Source organism: Rhipicephalus sanguineus, chromosome 2, assembly GCF_013339695.2.
Source record: "Rhipicephalus sanguineus isolate Rsan-2018 chromosome 2, BIME_Rsan_1.4, whole genome shotgun sequence".
NCBI classification, from domain to species: Eukaryota; Metazoa; Arthropoda; class Arachnida; order Ixodida; family Ixodidae; genus Rhipicephalus; species Rhipicephalus sanguineus.
The window spans coordinates 214579447-214597494 of NC_051177.1; the positions used below are offsets into that span (position 1 = coordinate 214579447).

An 18048-nucleotide genomic window follows, 5' to 3' on the forward strand; every position below is an offset into this window, starting at 1 on the left:
TATAGGCTGAAGGTATTTTTTCAAATAGTTCACGATCAGCCTAAGATTGATAAGCTGAAATATTTACACGCCCCAGGCAAAAGAAACCCCCGAACTAACCAAGATTGCGTCATAAAACCATACCAAACAAATACTACGTTTCGATATTCGTTCTTCCCAGATGTCGTAGAAATGTGGAACAAACTAACAAACGCTGTTGTTTTAAATGACGTCACCGACTTCGAAAATGCTTTAGAAACGCATTTACGTGATTGTTCAATGTAATTTTTTTCAATGCTAAATGATGTAAGCGACCTCATGTTCATTGTAAATATTTTGAAAATGTGAGTGAATTTGGATTGTTATTTTGAATTCTGAATTGTTATCTAAGTAAATACCTCTTTTCATTAAGAAGTGCCGAATATTACGCAACTTTATGTACCTTGTGCATTTCTTATGTATGTAATGGTATTGTCCTCTCCGTTATGACCCTCTATGAGGGTTGACAGTATTAACAAATAAATAATAAATTAGTTGAGAGAAAATGTAGCGCAGGAATGCGCAGTCGCGAATTGTGAAAAGGGTCTTATAGACCCTTTATGTAATCCGCAATTTTACGCGTCGGTTTACCGAACGTTTAGCATCCAGTGCATTACTACTGAAGAATTGACCTTGTAGCATTTAGTAATACTGTATGGTCGCATACTTATGGAGAAATACAGCTTTCAGCTAGAGGCCCCTGTCCTCTGCTGTGTCAAGAAAGAAGGACAGTTCGCGAAATTTATGTTGTAATGACTGATACAGTAGATAGCGCTCACAGTTCAGGCTGCACGCACAATTGAAAAGGTGCAAGTGGCGCCGCGTTAAGGCAACGATCAGGTGAAACCTGCGGAGTATACTGGTGCAGCTGCTGTTTATTCTAGCCGGGAGGCAGAAACTCATGTCACTCTATTTCCCGCAGTACTGATGGTCTGTTTGAGGCCAGTATGTCCGTGTGTAATCTCTGCATGGGTGACCTCAAGGAAAAGATCGCATCAGTCCGCAATTATAGTATTATGTAGGGCTTGCAAAATATCTAACCGAGAAACCGAGAAAAGGTGTCATGCTTACGAGAGCGGGCGTATTATTTAATTCCTCTTCCTCCTCGTCTCTCTTTTAAAAAAATTTGGGTCCATATCAAACGCGAACGATGCCTCTCAAACGAAGAGACATCGGTTTTAAAGGGCCCCTCACCAGGTGACCTAACGAATTTTAGTTACACGTTGCAAGTTGTTGCGAGCCCAATAAAGAGCATTATGCCACAAGAATTTTTCTAATCGGTCGGTTAGAAGCTGAGAAAAACAATAATTTGTAGCGGCGCGAAACCATGATGCGAGGAGGCGAGCTGCAAACCCTCGCCGCTCGCCCCGCGTAGCCTTCGCAAGCCAAATCCCTTCCCTGCCCTCTTCGGCACGCGAGCGGAAGGATCACATAACGCATGCGCATGAACACGTCATGCGCACAGAATGTCACGAGCGCATGACGCGCCCGAACCAGCCCGAGCCCCCGAGACGCGAGCGGTGTTGTGGCGGCGTTCTTTGCGCTTCATCTCTGCAAGTTATGCCGAATGCGCCCTCGCCGATCACTTGGCTTTCAACCTATTACTGAGCACGAAAGCTGCGACATTTGTACGGACGCGAGACTAGCGGTGTGCCGCATGAACATCTAGTTAGACGCGGGAGGATAAATGAGCCTAATGAGCGCTGGAACGCAGTAGAAAATTATAGTTTCGTTGTAAAGGGTGGCGTCTGCACGATGCGCAAAGCGCGAGAACACGAACGCGTGCGAAACGGAGGTAGTCTCGAATCTCGCTGCGATTCGCAGTAAAAATTAAAAAAAGAAAACGCACACATTCCGTTTGTGTGTTTTATTATTGCTCTCAAGTTTTATTCATCCACTCAAGCAACAAATTGCAAAAACTACGCGTCGTGTCAAATAATTATCACAGTGTCACGTGCTACTGTTGGCGACGTCAGAGCACAGTCGTCTACGTAGAGGAGCGATGTCACAGCACTACCATATACGTAGGCCGATTTTCTGCATGTACGTCATCCCCTCATTCTCTAAAGCGCGCGCCCACGAGAGGAAGGGCAAGCAGCGTTCACCTTGAAATTTGACCCATTTCCGCGGCGCGCAGCGTTGCAAATTTTGGCAGACGTGATCCTGAACGCCCAGTGTATGCATTGCGCTCGTTAGCTCAAAATTGTCAAACCTGGTGAGGGGCCCTTTAAAGCACCCATAAAAAAATGTCGATTAATCGATTAAAACATTCCACCGAAAGCAATTAATCGATTAAAGGCTAAATCGCTTAACGATTAACGATTAATCGATTAAAAATTTAATCGACCATCCCTAATAGAACTTGGGATGCATGCTCTAACGAACTCGATTCCTAGTTCTCGGGCAGAGTTCTAATAACGCTGTATTCTTTCATTGACTCGGAGCATTACCACGCTCCATTGTTTATTTTTAATCGCATATTTGGCGCTTGCTGCTTTTCAAGTGAAGCTTCTATTGTTCCACAAGCGCCGTTAGCGTTGTAGGGGCGGCCGGAAAAAAATAATAATATCTTGGAGGAGCCACCAGGAAGCTAGCTTCCTGGTTAGCTCAATTGGTAGAGCGACCGCCCCGGAAAGGCGTTGGTCCCGGGTTTGATCACCGGACCAGGACGAATTTTTCGGCAACTAAGAGGCTTTATTTCTGAGAAATCCGTATGGATTTCCTTGTGGCTTCGTGCTACAAATGGGTGGTTGTCTATTTTCCCTTTCTTAATCCTTCCGCCACCTTGCGGGATTCCGCAGAACTGATTTGCAATGTGTGTCCAGTTGCTTCGAGTTGTCGACGAATTCGCCCTCGCGCTGCCAATTGCTAGCTTCCTAGTTAGCTCAATTGGTAGAGCGACCGCCCCGGAAAGGCGTTGGTCCCGGGTTCGATCCCCGGACCAGGACGAATTTTTCGGCAACTAAGAGGCTTTATTTCTGAGAAATCCGTATGGATTTCCTTGTGGCTTCGTTCTACAAATGTGTGGTTGTCTATTTTCCATTTCTTAATCCTTCCGCCACCTTGCGGGATTCCACAGAACTGATTTGCAATGTGTGTCCAGTTGCTTCGAGTTGTCGATGAATTCGCCCTCGCGCTGCCAATTGCTAGCTTCCTAGTTAGCTCAATTGGTAGGGCGACCGCCCCGGAAAGGCGTTGGTCCCGGGTTCGATCCCCGGACCAGGACGAATTTTTCGGCAACTAAGAGGCTTTATTTCTGAGAAATCCGTATGGATTTCCTTGTGGCTTCGTTCTACAAATGTGTGGTTGTCTATTTTCCCTTTCTTAATCCTTCCGCCACCTTGCGGGATTCCGCAGAACTGATTTGCAATGTGTGTCCAGTTGCTTCGAGTTGTCGATGAATTCGCCCTCGCGCTGCCAATTGCTAGCTTCCTAGTTAGCTCAATTGGTAGAGCGACCGCCCCGGAAAGGCGTTGGTCCCGGGTTCGATCCCCGGACCAGGACGAATTTTTCGGCAACTAAGAGGCTTTATTTCTGAGAAATCCGTATGGATTTCCTTGTGGCTTCGTTCTACAAATGTATGGTTGTCTATTTTCCCTTTCTTAATTCCTTCCGCCACCTTGCGGGATTCCACAGAACTGATTTGCAATATCTCGGAACATTCCCGATCATGGTAGATTGTTATCATAAGCTTGAGCGCACAATGCGAACAGTAGAGCTTATTCAGGAACTATCGCGGCCAGGGTGTCGGAACGAAATTTTTTTGTTTTTGTTTTGTTTCATTCCACCGCAAGAACTTCAGTACCGTTTCTGTTCAGGAACGAATAAAAAAGTTCCGTAACGATTCGTACCAGTTTTTAATTGTATGTAGTCTTAAAAGTAATCATAAAAAAAGATTGGCCGCGTATTTGCGTGCTTCGCTGCAAATGTCGTCGAAAGACAATAGTCTTCTGCCGGTGGTACTGCATGAGTCCTCCTCCTCTATGTTGAATCACCGCATCTGGCTCATAACGTCGCATTTTCAGCGCAGCCGAAAAAACACTAGCATTTTCCGCGCAGCCTAAGAAACACTATCGTCTTTAGAATTACGTGTCTATGTATTTTCTAGTAAAGGAAAACACCACCTAATACTTACGTACTGATGTTGCGCCTAAGATATGTGTAACATTTGCTTTTTGATCGACAGTGCTCAGAAGTATACACGGCGCTACCAGTTCAAGATGGCTGGCCGTTCAGCAAGTGGTTAAACTTTGGCTGGGTGCCCGAATGGGGTGACAGACAGACAAACAGAAAGACAGAGAGACGGACCATAATTTCAGCGTTCGAGCACCACAAGCACCATAGCACATCGAGCACCATACGCACTAGACTATCGTGGCGGGCAGCGACGAAATCAAGAGCTGTACTTGATGGTAGAGCAGCGAAAGGCACGGAAAACAGACAAGGCCCACTGGGCACAACGCAGCGGTTTGCTGTGCCGACCGCTCCTTTTCTGTTGTCCCTGTCGTTAGCCTGCTCTACCATCGAATAGAACGCAATACCAACAAGGCCAACTTGACACCCACATCGAAATTCCGAAGTTCGGAGGGATAAAATGCAATGAGGTTGCACAAGATATCGGAGGTCGTTGGCAAAAGCGTTGGTCTTGCAGTCGACCTAAACATAAGCTGAGAATGATGGTGATGATGAATACCAACTCTTCTTTGTCTCTGTTACACTTCACAGAGCGAAACCTGCTACCTTCTGTTGCGACAGCGGGGGTTCTCGTCAGAATATATCGATCCCTCTGTGATGTTATTTGGGGCAGGACCGCTCCAGAAAGAACCAGACAGCACGCCAGTGCACAAACACACGTCCCACTTATATTGCACCCTTTACGCATGGACAAAAAACATACATTAAGACATTGCTAACAAAAAGCACGCGGACTAAACTCAATGAATAAATAGAACGTCCGGCCTACAGTTCGGTCGTCGGGGTAGTCGCCTGGGCCGTCGTTGCTTCCCCGTCGGCACCTTTCAGTGGCGAAGACGTGGTTGCGGCGCCGTCACCTGCCGTGACGAAGTCGGAAGACGCAGGGTCGCCGCGTCGGACTCCAGCGGTTCTGCGAAGAACTGGAGCCGACGACACACGGGTTCCGGCGGCAGGGAGTTGTGCCCTTGAGCACGAACAGTACGCCTGGGAAGCCCACGCCAGCCCTCCTGGAACACCGGGGCAACGGCAGGTTCAGGAACCCGGCGTCAGCTCTCCAAGACCAGCGGGGCACGGGCAGGTTCAGGCACCCGGCGTCAGCTCTCCTAGACCAGTCGTCTAGCGGAGGCTGAGCTCTGGTGGGAGTGTCGCGACGTGGCCGGGGTCGTACCTATAGGCCAGACGCCCAACGAGGTAGTCCTGCCTCGAACGACGCACCTCGCGCACTGTCCAAGCCACGGGTCACGCACCCTCGAGGCCGCGCCTCACGAGCTGCCGTTGTCTTCCTCGTCGGCCCCGCACGGCACATACACATCACATCCACTTCGCCACCGCACGGCACACTGTTGTCATTTTTAGTTTCGGTTTCGCGTCCGCACAGCACATATTATGACATCACCCCCTTTTCCGAGAAAGTTGTTTGCAACTATTCTACTACAAATGCGCGGGCGAAACGAATGGTCACTGCACTGCACGGTCACTGTACGATCCCTGCCATGCACTGCACTGCACTTAGGGGTCGCAGGTACATAAAAGCGAAATGTTCACAGACGACTGCTTACAGTTCGGTTGGAACACTACTGTACAAGTAGGTTTGCTATGTTCGCAACTGGGAGTCAACTAGTTCACGACTGAGGGCGAGTAGTCTTAGAACCACGAGGCTACCTGAACGGCAGTTATGCGCGACTCAGGTAGTCGGCTCCGACATTGTCACAACCCTTTATGTAATGAACTGAAAATGAATACTCCTGCATAAGGAGACTCCACCTCAACACTCTGTTGTTCACGTGTTTGGCGGAATTTAAATACTGTAGCGGCTGGTGGTCTGACTGAATGACAAAAGGTTTGCCATAGAGGTAAATATGAAATTTTTGCACTGCCCAAACAAGTGCTAGGCATTCCCGTTCGATTGTTGAATAACGGGTTTCTCGGGGCAATAAATTACGACTTGCGTAAGCAACTGGGTGCAGCACTTGGTCCTTTCCCATCTGGAGCAATACTGCGCCCAGGCTTGTATTGGAGGCATCTGTGCGAAGAACGAACTCCTTCGAGAGGTCGGGAGCAAGGAGGATGGGAGCATCACCGAGCTTCTTCTTGAGTGCCGTAAACGCTTCCTCTTGAATTGCGCCGCTATAGGGGTCCAACTAGGGTTCTCGGGTGCAGAGCTTAACAAGTGGATTGAGGCCCAACAGGCTAAACTAAGGGATGAGAGAGCTGCAGAACGAGAGGCAGCCAAAGAAGCTGACGAAAGGCAACGCGAAATTCTGCAGCTAAAGGTCAAGCTTCAGGAAGGAGCTCAGAATATGCCCGTAGCAGCGAATGACGCTTTGACTGCGCCCAGCAACTCCTCGCCTCTCAATCCGCAGAAGTTACTGCCTTTATTTGACGAGAAACGCGATGATTTGCACGCCTATCTGCAGCGATTCGAGCGCGTAGCCACAGGACAGGATTGGCCGCAAGAAAAATGGGGTCTCGCTGTAAGCATGTGCCTAACGGGTGACGCGTTAACCGTGATAGGCCGAATGACTGCCGCCGATTCCCTTGACTATCAGAAAGTAAAGAAAGCTCTACTGCAGAGATTTCAGTTCACGGCTCAAGGCTACCAAGAGAAGTTTAGGAAAGCACGAGCAGCAGATGGTGAAACTGGCAGACAGTTAGCAGCAAGAATTGCCAGCTATTTTGACCATTGGATAGACATGGCAAACGTATCGAAAACCTACGAAGATCTAAGGGATCACGTAATCTCTGAGCAATTCTTGCGTTGTTGCCATCCAAAGCTGGTTGTTTTCTTGAAAGAGCGAGAGTGCAAGTCACTAGATGAGCTCGCTAATTTGACGGATCGCTTCCTTGAGGCGCAGAATTTGACTAATCTAGGAAAAGGTCCTGACCCCGCGAAAGAGTCCGGTGGAAAGCCTACCGAAGCGTCGCGTAAACCGCAACTCAAGTGTATCCTTTGCAATCGTTTCGGACATTTAGCTCCTGACTGCCGCAATCCACCTAAGCAGATGCTAAAGTGCAAGTTGTGCGGAAAAACGGGACACGTAACAGAAACCTGCCGAAACCAGCATGGGGACCACAAACCGAGTTCGTCGTGCGCATTTACTGAATCTGAATCTGCCCGGACTGCAGCTAGAAAAGCATCCAAGCGTCCAGGAGGGAAGATTCCTTGCGCAAGTCACCACGACGACGACAACTTGCAGGGTGCAGTACGTTTCCTGGTCCACGGGATGCCAGTGGTCGGAGGTCTACTGCTAGGAAGAGAGGTTCGAGTACTACGTGATACGGGATGCAACACGGCAATCGTCCGACGAGAGCTCGTTCCTGATGTGTGCCTCACAGGCAAGAACATCGGCGTCGTTCTCCTAGACGGATCAACTAGCCATCTCCCGGAAGCTGTTGTACAAGTCCACACGCCGTACTTCACAGGGATGCTGAAAGTGGCTTGTATGGATCGACCCCTATATGACCTTGTGCTGGGAAATCTTCCAGGCGTCAGAGGACCGTACGATCCGGACTCTGACTGGAAGCAGGCGGCTCGTACCCAGGTGGATGAGTTACCGGCGCAAGCACACCCGACCAAGTCCCCTGTCACCTCAACCACTGTCTCTTCAAGCGTGGCAAAAGCCGAAGCCAAACAACAAGGCCAAGACAAGATCAAGCCTTTGTACGTGTCAACAACTTTCTTACCTGACGTTACCAGAGCGCAACTCGTCGAGGAGCAGCGAAAGGACCCGACCCTAAAAGCTGTCTTTGCTAAAGTGAACAAAGAGTTCAAATCGGGAAAGGGTCACAGATATGAGTTCATTGAAGATAAAGGATTACTTTATCGACGCTACCGCCTTGCCACTGGAAGAACCTTTAAACAAATGGTCACTCCGAAAGTGTTCCGGGTCGGTATACTGGACATGGCTCATGCAAGTATCATGGCGGGACACCAAGGCATCAGAAGAACTACTGATCGGGTCCTGGAAGAATTTTATTGGCCTGATTTGAATGGGGACGTCAAGCGCTTTGTCAAGTCTTGCGACAAGTGCCAGAGAACTACCCCTAAAGGAAAAGTTGGAGTCGCGCCACTAGGCAACATGCCTCTTATCCGGACACCTTTTGAAAGGGTCGCGGTTGATTCAATCGGCCCATTTTCACCAAGATCGGACCGTGGGAACCGATACGTTTTGACACTCATCGATTTTGCTACTCGTTACCCTGACGCTGTAGCATTGCCCGCAATCGATGCAGTTCACGTTGCGGAAGCACTCGTCGAGATTTTCTCCCGCATCGGCTTGCCAAAGGAAATGGTAACCGACCAAGGGGCAAGTTTCACCTCAGAATTAATGAAAGAGGTTAGCAGGCTTCTCTCCGTGAAGATGCTAAAGACGACCCCTTATCATGCGATGACGAACGGTCTCGTGGAGAAGTTCAATGGCACCCTCAAGACAATGCTAAAGAGAATGTGCCAAGAGAGACCTCGATCTTGGGACCGGTACCTTGCTCCACTGCTATTTGCATATAGGGAAGTCCCACAGGCAAGCCTCGGGTTCTCTCCGTTTCAACTCATTTACGGCCGCCACGTCCGAGGACCGCTAACCGTGCTGAGAGAACTGTGGACAAATGAGGGGCTAGACGCAGAAACGCGGACGACTTACACCTATGTCTTTGATTTGCGCAATCGCCTAGAGGAGACTTGCAAGATAGCACATGAACAGCTGGAGAAGGCTCGTGCGAAGCAAGAAACCTACTATGACAGGAAAAGTCGCCCTAGAAAACTATGCCCAGGCAACAAGGTTTTAATTCTGCTGCCGACTGACTCCAACAAGCTGTTAATGCAGTGGAAAGGGCCGTTCCAGGTCATCGAACGGATAAACGATGTTGACTACGTCATCGATGTGTCCGGGAAAAACAAGATTTTTCATATCAACATGCTAAAAAAATACGAAGAGCGCGAATCTACGGAACCACAACAGGTGTCAGTTGTTGCAGAGGTCCAGGAAAATCTCCGCGAAGACGAAGTCAAACAAATGCCCATATTGAGCTTGTATAGCACGCAGTTCAGCACGGATGTCAAGCTATCACCACACCTCACTGCTGAACAAGTTCAGAATGTGCAAGCACTTTTTCAAGAGTATGCGGACATTTTTTCTGACTTGCCAGGCAAAACAGCACTCGTGGAGTGTTCGCTGCGTCTGACCCTCTTCCTCTTCACAAACACCACGGACCCCGCTTTGCTTAACGATCATTTTTATCTTAAATACAAAACCACCTTTTGATATTTTTTGGGTGTCCTTCACAGTTTTTCTTCTTGCAACATGGGGTGGGGAGGGAGGTTTCGTCAGAAAATGTCAGCGTTTTAAAACCTCTTACCCCGACTCCCCAACCCTTCCCTTGGCTACACCACTGCTGTAAACGCTGGGCGGCTCTACAGTACTGTTCGATGTGGGTTGGCCTCCTGGAGTGTTCTGATTGGCTAAATCTTGATAGCGAGCGGGCCGGCACCAATAGTTAACACCGACTTTGACCTCTGTTCAATCACAGCTGAAACTATTTAATGGACGCCAACAGAATACCACCCCTGATCATCAGGTGTTGAAGATAACGTAGCTTCACGTACCAGAGACGCGCTGCAGCGAGAAGCAGATGGAAGCGCTTCCTGGCCTTGCGCTCTTTCTGTCCACTTGGTTTTTTTTCGTTTCTCGCCTGTCCGTATGCGCAGTCGTTCCCAACATAGACAGCCACTCGCCCCGAACGAAGTTCTAAAATGTTCACTTCTGCCTGCGCTCATCAGTATAGGGTTAAGACAGCGAAAGTCCTCAGGCATCGAGTAAGATTTGTTCACGTACGGGTGTGCGCGTGACCTCACATGTGTTAATTTCATGTGTATGCCAATCTTTCTTCCACATTTAGCGTTCATAAACTCAATGAATCTTACTTCGTGTAGATTCCTAATGTATTGCAATTGCTCTCAGCAATATGCCTTTCGGCGAGACTGTACTTAAAATGTTTCGTTGAAGTAAAGCTTCGTTTGTAAGTGTTCAGTTATTTGCAATCTATATTCTGCAATAAAATGCTACGCGGCATCTACAGCTCACACACTTTCTCAAGTCATGCGCGACGCTGACAGAGATATGCATTTGTAGAAGCACCCATATCAGCAGTTCTGTTTGAATTCCTGCATGATTAGTGGCCCTCACTTGCTCGTGTCTAGTAGCTCCTGCTTGATGGTGCCTTCGGAGACGTAGACAGTGAGCCTCTCGTATGTCATGGACACCAATAGTGCGAGATGGATAGGCTGGTCACAGTTCTTCCACAGCACCTCAGCCGTCTTGCGCCGGTTGGTGAACACGGCCCACAGCGAAAGGATGACCAGAGCCTTCCGCTCAGCTGACGCCGCGTCCTGCATTCATAGAAATGTTCGAGTGTTTGCATATGTTGCCAATGGGATAAGAGAACCGATATAAGGTCAAATAATGCCCACAGCAAACTTTTTAAAAATCACACAGATCTAGATCTCGGGGAGAGCTAAATTCCAAGGGTGCAATTTTTCTAACGTCACGAGGCGGACCTCGAATACCGCAGCCCCAACAGCACGCCAAATCGTATCGAAGTAGGCCAAAATAACTTTAATGTAAAGGAATTGTATGCATGGAAAGAAACCATGTACCCTTAATGGCATCTGCTTCAATATCTTATTCAGTCTAATGATGCAAATGCCACTATTATTGTTCTTTTCTGCATGAAAACGTTTGAATATATTGCGTAATGTAGAACGTGCAATACACAAGCGAAACCTTGCCCACCGATCGATAACACGGACAGGGATCGCTCCTGCGGTAAGGAGCGAACCATCCATGAAATCTCTTCAAGGATGTTTTCTAGACGTCCTGTTTACGGACGTGCTATCGTTAGTCTGACTGCGCGGCACCTTCCTTGCAACGAAACGCCTTGGGTGCCATGCTGTTCGGCTTTTCGTCGTATATTGCACTTTTGATTTATAGAAATGAACCTACGCAGCAAACCTCAAGTCATTGCGTCTCACAAGGAAGCACCCAAAAACACTCATCCACTCGAATAACTACGGAATGCGACAAGAGGACTAGTCTTCTTTTCGAAATGTTGGCTCCGGCGATGTTCCCTGTTCAAGGATATTAGATAAATACGCGATATTAGGTACAATGACGGTACAGCTGACTCGCACAACTGTACGCACCCTCAGCGCTTATGTGACGCAGTGTGTACATTTCGTACAGAGGGCACTTCATCATGGCCGCTTCTGATAATATTTGAGTTTTCTTGTTTTAAAACTGCACCTTTTTTTGTGTCTGGAGCTAAAGACTAACATACGCGTGTGAGCCGCGTATTCGTTTTCTGACAGACAAGTGGAAAGGAAACCGCACGCAGTTTGTGTACCTTGTAAAACATTCTGAAATTGGTAATAATAGTTTGACAGATAAGTTGTCACATTCATCCTTCTTTGAAAACGTTACTATTTAAACTCTCTAGGCCTAACAGCTGTGTTTTAGTAACCCACTATTAGGCTTCAGTTACGCACGTTTCTTTGGACTTGCAAATATAATGAGCCACTGCAAAATCAGAAAATATGGCTGCGGCTTAGCCCGGCTGGGCCCGGTTATGCAAGCAAAAGCTTGTTTACTTGGTTATGCTTGCTTGCCCCCAGTTTGCCAACCGAACAACATGGCTAGTCGAACGTTCCGTACTGGGTGCACTCACTACCGTCGTTTGGTCAGTTTCCGAAGCCGTCGCCGCCCCTAAACCTGGTCGGTGTCGTCTTTCTGCATCGTTCTTCCGACGTTTAGCACGCCTGTTCTCGTTCTACACTTCTTTCAGCCTGCCACTTTGCACGCTTGTACTGACGTTTCCGCTTTAACTTAATAGCAAGCCGAACGACATCCGCAGGATGTTACGACAGAGCATGCCGCCGTCGCCGCTGCAACCGCGCAGACAACTTCGGCGCGTCCTCGCTCTTTCCTTCAATCGTACGCCAATGGCACAACGGACTGGACTGAAACCCACGGGCCCGGCGTGGAAGAGAGAGCAGCGAGTCACGTGGTTAGTCACGTGGACGCCACTAGATGGGCAGCGATAATCCTAGTAGCGGTCGGAGCAGCGGCGGCGGCTGCGGTGTGCGTCTTTCGGTATCCGTTGTTCGCTTCAAGGCCACGCGGAGATACACAGCGAAACGCGCTCGACTAGGCCAGTAAAGCTTTCACTTTAAAAGCCACCAGAAGTGCCGCACAAGCGTAGACTATGAGGTGTAGTGCACAGGTAAGGAGATAAGTGCTTCTCAATAAAGTCAATGTGGACATCTTCGAAAGGCAAGGCTGTCACTAAACGAAGTAATAGCATTTTCCCAGGCCACTTGATAAGGTAGGGGAGGTATATGCCCATAGTTGTCAGACTGGCCAATAATTCTTGCTTCGAGAACTTCTGCTTTATAGGAATGCTTCTCCTGAAATATAGTTTGCTTTCAGAAAACGTGATGTAAATCAAACAATAACAAATGCCTTTCCTGTGCGAGGTGGCAGTGCATGTAAGGCTTCTAAACAAGTTTCTTCTAGAGAAGGAAGAGCTAAAGTTGATGGGCTAGATTGCTCATTATGGCTGCATGTTCTTCTTTTTTTTTTTTGCTCTAGATCTCCACCATTCACTTCCACGTTCAGTGGCAGGCTACACCACTCCAGCTCAATGGGGCAGGGGTTAGCGCGATTACCACATCCCTGGTGACGTGGACTCGGTTGTTCATCTTTCTTGTTTTTCCAATTTAATTACAGGTGCGTCATATCATTCAGAGCAAATTTCGATTGATTGAATTTTCAATCTCGTTCACTGTGTTCCTGTTCTTGCAATGCCAAAATACCTCAGCTGCATATGGCAAAAGCAAGCAAACTTTATAATTCATCATCATCATCATCATCATCAGCCTGTCTACGCCCACTGCAGGGCAAAGGCCTCTCCCATGTTCCGCCAATCAACCCGGTCCTGTGCTTTCTGCGGCCACGTTATACCTGCAAACTTCTTAATCTCATCTATCCACCTAATTTTCTGTCTCCCCCTCACGCGTTTGCCATCTCTTGGAATCCAGTCAGTTACCCTTAATGACCACCGGTTATCCTGCCGACGTGCTACGTGCCCGGCCCATATCCATTTCTTCTTCTTGATTTCAACTATGATATCCTTAACCCCCGTTTGTTCCCTGACCCACTCTGCTCTCTTCCTGTCTCTTAAGGTTACACCTATCACTTTCCTTTCCATCGCTCGCTGCGTCGTCCTCAATTTAAGTTGAACCCTCTTTGTAAGTCTCCAGGTTTCTGCTCCGTAGGTAAGTAGCGGTAAGATGCAGCTGTTATATACCTTCCTTTTGAGGGATAGTGGTAGATTACCATTCATGATTTGATAATGCTTGCCGAATGAGCACCAACCCATCCTTATTCTTCTAGTTATTTCACTCTCATGGTTCGGCTCCGCGGTTACTACCTGTCCTAAGTAGACGTACTCCTTTACAACTTCCAGCGTCTCGCCACCTATCGCAAAGCGCTGTTCTCTGCCAAGATTGTTCCACATTACTTTAGTTTTATGCATATTAATTTTCAGACCTACTCTTCTGCTTTCCGTATCCAGTTCAGTAATCATGAGCTGTAATTCGTCTCCCGCGTTACAGCGAATCGTAGGTTACTGAGATACTCTCCATTAACTCTTATCCCTACCTCTTCCCAATCTAGGGCCCTGAAAACCTCCTGTAAACACGCGGTGAATAACATTGGAGAGATCGTGTCTCCCTGCCGTACGCCCTTCTTTATTGGGATTCTGTCGCTTTCTTTATGGAGGACTATAGTGGCTGTGGATCCGCTGTAGATTTCTTCCATTATGTTTATATAGGCTTCGTCGATGCCTTGATTCCGCAGTGCCTGCATGACTGCTGATGATGAAACTTTATAATTGCAATCACACAAATGTCTGTCAATATTTACAATGTGGAAGTGGCCGGTCATCAGAGCGCCAGTGTTCGCACACACACCAAAATTCTGCTAAGCGATTCAACCTTACTGTGAAATATCGCGGCAGTAACGTCACAGCTCTTACTACATGGCAGAAATATTTACACAGTGCACATGTCAAGAACAATAAATTTTAGGAGACAAAGTCATTACAAGGCAAGCGCTTAATTTAGTCTGCGGCAACCATAACATGGCTAATAAATACCTCGGCATGACAGCGGCTTCAGGCGCGAGCACTATAAAACTTTCAGAACTAAACCCAACTCATAAGGCCTCTGTTGTAGAGAAGAAACCTAACACACGCTACTCTTCATGCTTGGCCGATGTATGCAGCAGCGCTGAAGGTGACACAGAAGACGTACACGAAGCTGCTTTGTGTGCATCCTTCCTTTCATGGTTCGATTAAAGTTACTTTGTACGTTTTGTTGGGTTCGTATACAGACTGACAAAGAGGTTGGCTATGACGTCATCCTTTAGGGCTACTCTCAACAGCAGTAAGCACAACGTGATGCATCGTGCACGTGCGGGTGATTGAAACTGCTGATCAATATGCCAGACGTCCACTCTGTCCTTCGAGAGCTGACATTTATGTGTAGGTAAACCAGGAAACCTGGCCAGTTAGTTCGAGCAATGTGGTATATTAGTGCGCTAGATAAGAACGGGCCACGCACAGAAATATTAGAACCCACCCTATATTCGTGCAACCTGTCCACTGCTTAAAGGGATGCTGAAGTGGGTTTACAGTTCGGTAAAACTTTGTTGTTAACAAGGACCAACATTATTGTTGACGATGGCGTAATTTTTTTTGCTGTTATGGCAGCAGGAGCTTTAAAATACGCGAAAGAAAAGTTCGTCTTGCTCCTCCCCAGCAAGCGCGCCAAAAGTGTGGGCGTGGAAATGAACTAACCGGAACTACGTCATAGCCGGTAGTTTTGGCCGCGGTGGTAGCATAACAGGTGGCCCGACGCGCCGCTCCGCCAATGCGCCGCGCGTGGCACGGAGGTGCTCGAGTTGCCACCGCTTTTCCGCAAGGTGGCAGCAGGTATACTCTGGGCCGATATCTCCGTTCCGGCGCATTTGAAAGGATGTGGCCAGCGTGCGTCGCCAGCATTTAAACTGCAATTTACATCTTTAACTTTTGATAAACAGATCCGCGGTGTATTTATTACACCAGAGAGGCCTTCAGCAACACTGAAGAGTTGCCGTCGCTTAGAACGGACGCGCCACTAATGAAAGCATGCAACGCAACCAGCGTTGCAGCGGCGTCTCTTCCTTTCTGCTTGGTTATCTTCGATAAATGCGGAGGCGTCCGTGGGTGCAAGCGTCCGAAAAGCAAGAGCGTCCCTATGCGACGCAACCAGCGTCGCAAAGTCGCAATCAGCCTTCGGGTCATGATCACGGCCAGATCACGGTGGTCGTGATTAGGTGATCCCACGGCTTGAGATCCGCTCTGATGCGTCGCGTTTGTTACGCTCTGTCAAACCAACGCGCGCGACCGCATCGGTGTTTCCGCTCACTTTGTAAGCTGGAACCATGGCTGAAACCACGGTGGCTCGATCTGTTCCGCTGATGCGGCGGCCCCCATGGGACAAAAATGCTTCGCTCCAAATTGCAAATCTGGCTACAAAAGGTGCAAAGAAAAGCTGTGTCTTTTCTCCGCGCCGAAAGACGAAAAGTGACTGCAGTTGTGGAGAAATGCAATTCCACGGAAAGACCGCCAGCTACAGTCCTCCGACATACATACTATAACGTGAAAACCAAATGCTTCTTTTTTACTCTGTACACTCGCCGGTAGGAATTTTCACGCTTTCGAAAAAAAAAAAATACGCGCGCGTTTCTTGCAATCTGCACCCTGTGACAGTCATATCGGGACTACCCGCGCCGATTAAAATATTTTAAGCTTCATAAAGCCTGGCGCTCTTACTTTTGCGGTCGAAGCTGGCAGACAGCCACTACAAGCTAGTAAAAGCACAAACAATCGTTTAAAGCCACAAAATTAGCTAGAGAAACCGGTTTTTATAGCACAGCGAGAGCTTGCGGGGCGCGTCTTTCGGCCCAAAAACTCGTCGCGAACCTAGCGGCGGCCGCGAGCAACTCGAGCAGTACGGCGACGCGCTCGCGGCGCTCGATGGGCCACCTGTTTTATTCTACCACCGTGGTTTTGGCGGAGCCGTGGCCTCCGTGACTACTTCTGGCTGCGCGCGTTGATGGACTGATCGCGAAAGATCAGTTCCACCAACGGCGCCATCAGCTTTTACAGAGCTGATGGTGCCGGTGACGCGGCACAACGAAGTTGACGTCTCCGCCTTCGCTCAGCAGTTCAAGAAGCCCTGCGGCTGGAGCCGCTGTTATTTTACGGGGGTTAAATGTCTTACTAGGCGCAGTCCTGCAATCTTTCTGACAGGTTGTTCTTGGTGATTAGAATTTCCAAATGAGGTAATCTGTAAATTGCTCTCGTAAACATAACAAGTCGATGACACGCACATCTCCGATAGATTCTTGGGATGGTCACGCCATCACCACTCCAGAGCTGATCGCGTGACAGCTCTTCTTTGGCCAAAGTGGCCAAATTGGCTAGCTCAGTACACCAGTATATTATAGGGCCAGCATATATTAAACTTCCTACGCAGCATCTTACCTTGACGTATGTTCCTACAGCACTGTTTGCTGAAAGCTCCTCCTGGTTCAGAAAGTCTCGCAAGCTGGTTGTTGTCTCTATTAGCCAGTTCAGATCCATTTCGATGAAGTTCCTGCCAATCTTGGACAGCTGAAACGTTCAAGAAGAAATAAAGCAAACGAAAAGTGGGGCAGCTACGCACAAGTAAAGCGAAGACTAAGAAAGCGGTGCAGCTGGCGGCATTGCCCCTCCTCCTCACTCTCACTCTGCTTTAACACCCCTTACTATACTATACTATACAAGACAGCTACGCTAGCGTGAAACCTGCCTAGGCAGTACGCCGGCATCGGATCGATCTCGGTCCAAGGTTGAAAAACATTGGCAGAAATATTGGTCCTACATTGGCTTTTGGGGTTATGCTACACCTAAATGTCAATTGGTCCAATATTGGAAGCCATGATAGCCCAATAATGGCAAAGATGGCTGTAGCCAACATTGTCCGTCGTAGGTATCGCCAACATTGTATAAATATTGGCAGCTCCAATGTTTTTTTACCAGCCTTCATCGCTGGCTGCGCCATCGTTCTTACTTTTCTAGCGTTTAACGCCGGCTCTTGCCAGCGTTTTCGTTGTGTATGCCAATATCTTTACGATGTTTTCCACTGAATATGTAGTTTAATATGAGGTAGATTTTTGTGCATGTAAATAAATGCATGTTGCCCACAGTTTTGCTTTTAGGCAAGCAGCAGGGATAATCAGCGTAGGAAAGTTTAGAGTAAACACAAGTTTATTCTGCCTGTATACCATAGGTCGGCAAAAAATGCGGAGTTCACTCAGACTCACTCATGAATTATATTTTGCCCTTAGAGCTCATTCGGACTCAGACTCACGAAAATTTTCCTCAACTGGGCTCACTCGGACTCAGACTCACTAAAATTTTTCTCAGCCGGACTCACTCGGACTCAAACTCACCAAATTATTACTCACTCGGACTCACGCAGACTCAGACTCACAGCTCTATCTGAGTCTGAGTGAGTCGACTCATGAGTCCGTCAGCGTATAATTGGCTTTTTCGACCATGATGTCAATGCTCTTTATCCCCAATATCTCGCATAATTGGTGGTCTACTTGGCGCATTTTGATCTGTTACATTCAAATATGAATTATCAGTGGTTGCAAACCGTTAAGGATATTTTTATTGAAAGAGATGACTCAC

The 18048-nt window shown here is 48.0% G+C and overlaps 1 protein-coding gene and 2 non-coding genes across 3 annotated transcripts in view; 2 read left to right on the plus strand and 1 right to left on the minus strand.

The window, feature by feature from the left end:
- LOC119382222 (transient receptor potential cation channel subfamily M member-like 2) overlaps positions 1-18048 on the minus strand; it is a 307967-nt gene that overhangs the window by 255934 nt on the left and 33985 nt on the right. The window contains exons 7-8 of the mRNA XM_037649936.2: positions 16855-16983; positions 10395-10597 (exon numbers count right to left, since the gene is read on the minus strand). Coding sequence (XP_037505864.1) covers positions 10395-10597; positions 16855-16983 — 332 coding nt within the window. The remainder of the gene's footprint in view (positions 1-10394; positions 10598-16854; positions 16984-18048) is intronic.
- Trnas-gga (transfer RNA serine (anticodon GGA)) lies at positions 2893-2966 on the plus strand. The gene has a single exon. It is a non-coding gene; the product is annotated as a tRNA-Ser (tRNA).
- Trnas-gga (transfer RNA serine (anticodon GGA)) lies at positions 3449-3522 on the plus strand. Its single transcript has one exon. It is a non-coding gene; the product is annotated as a tRNA-Ser (tRNA).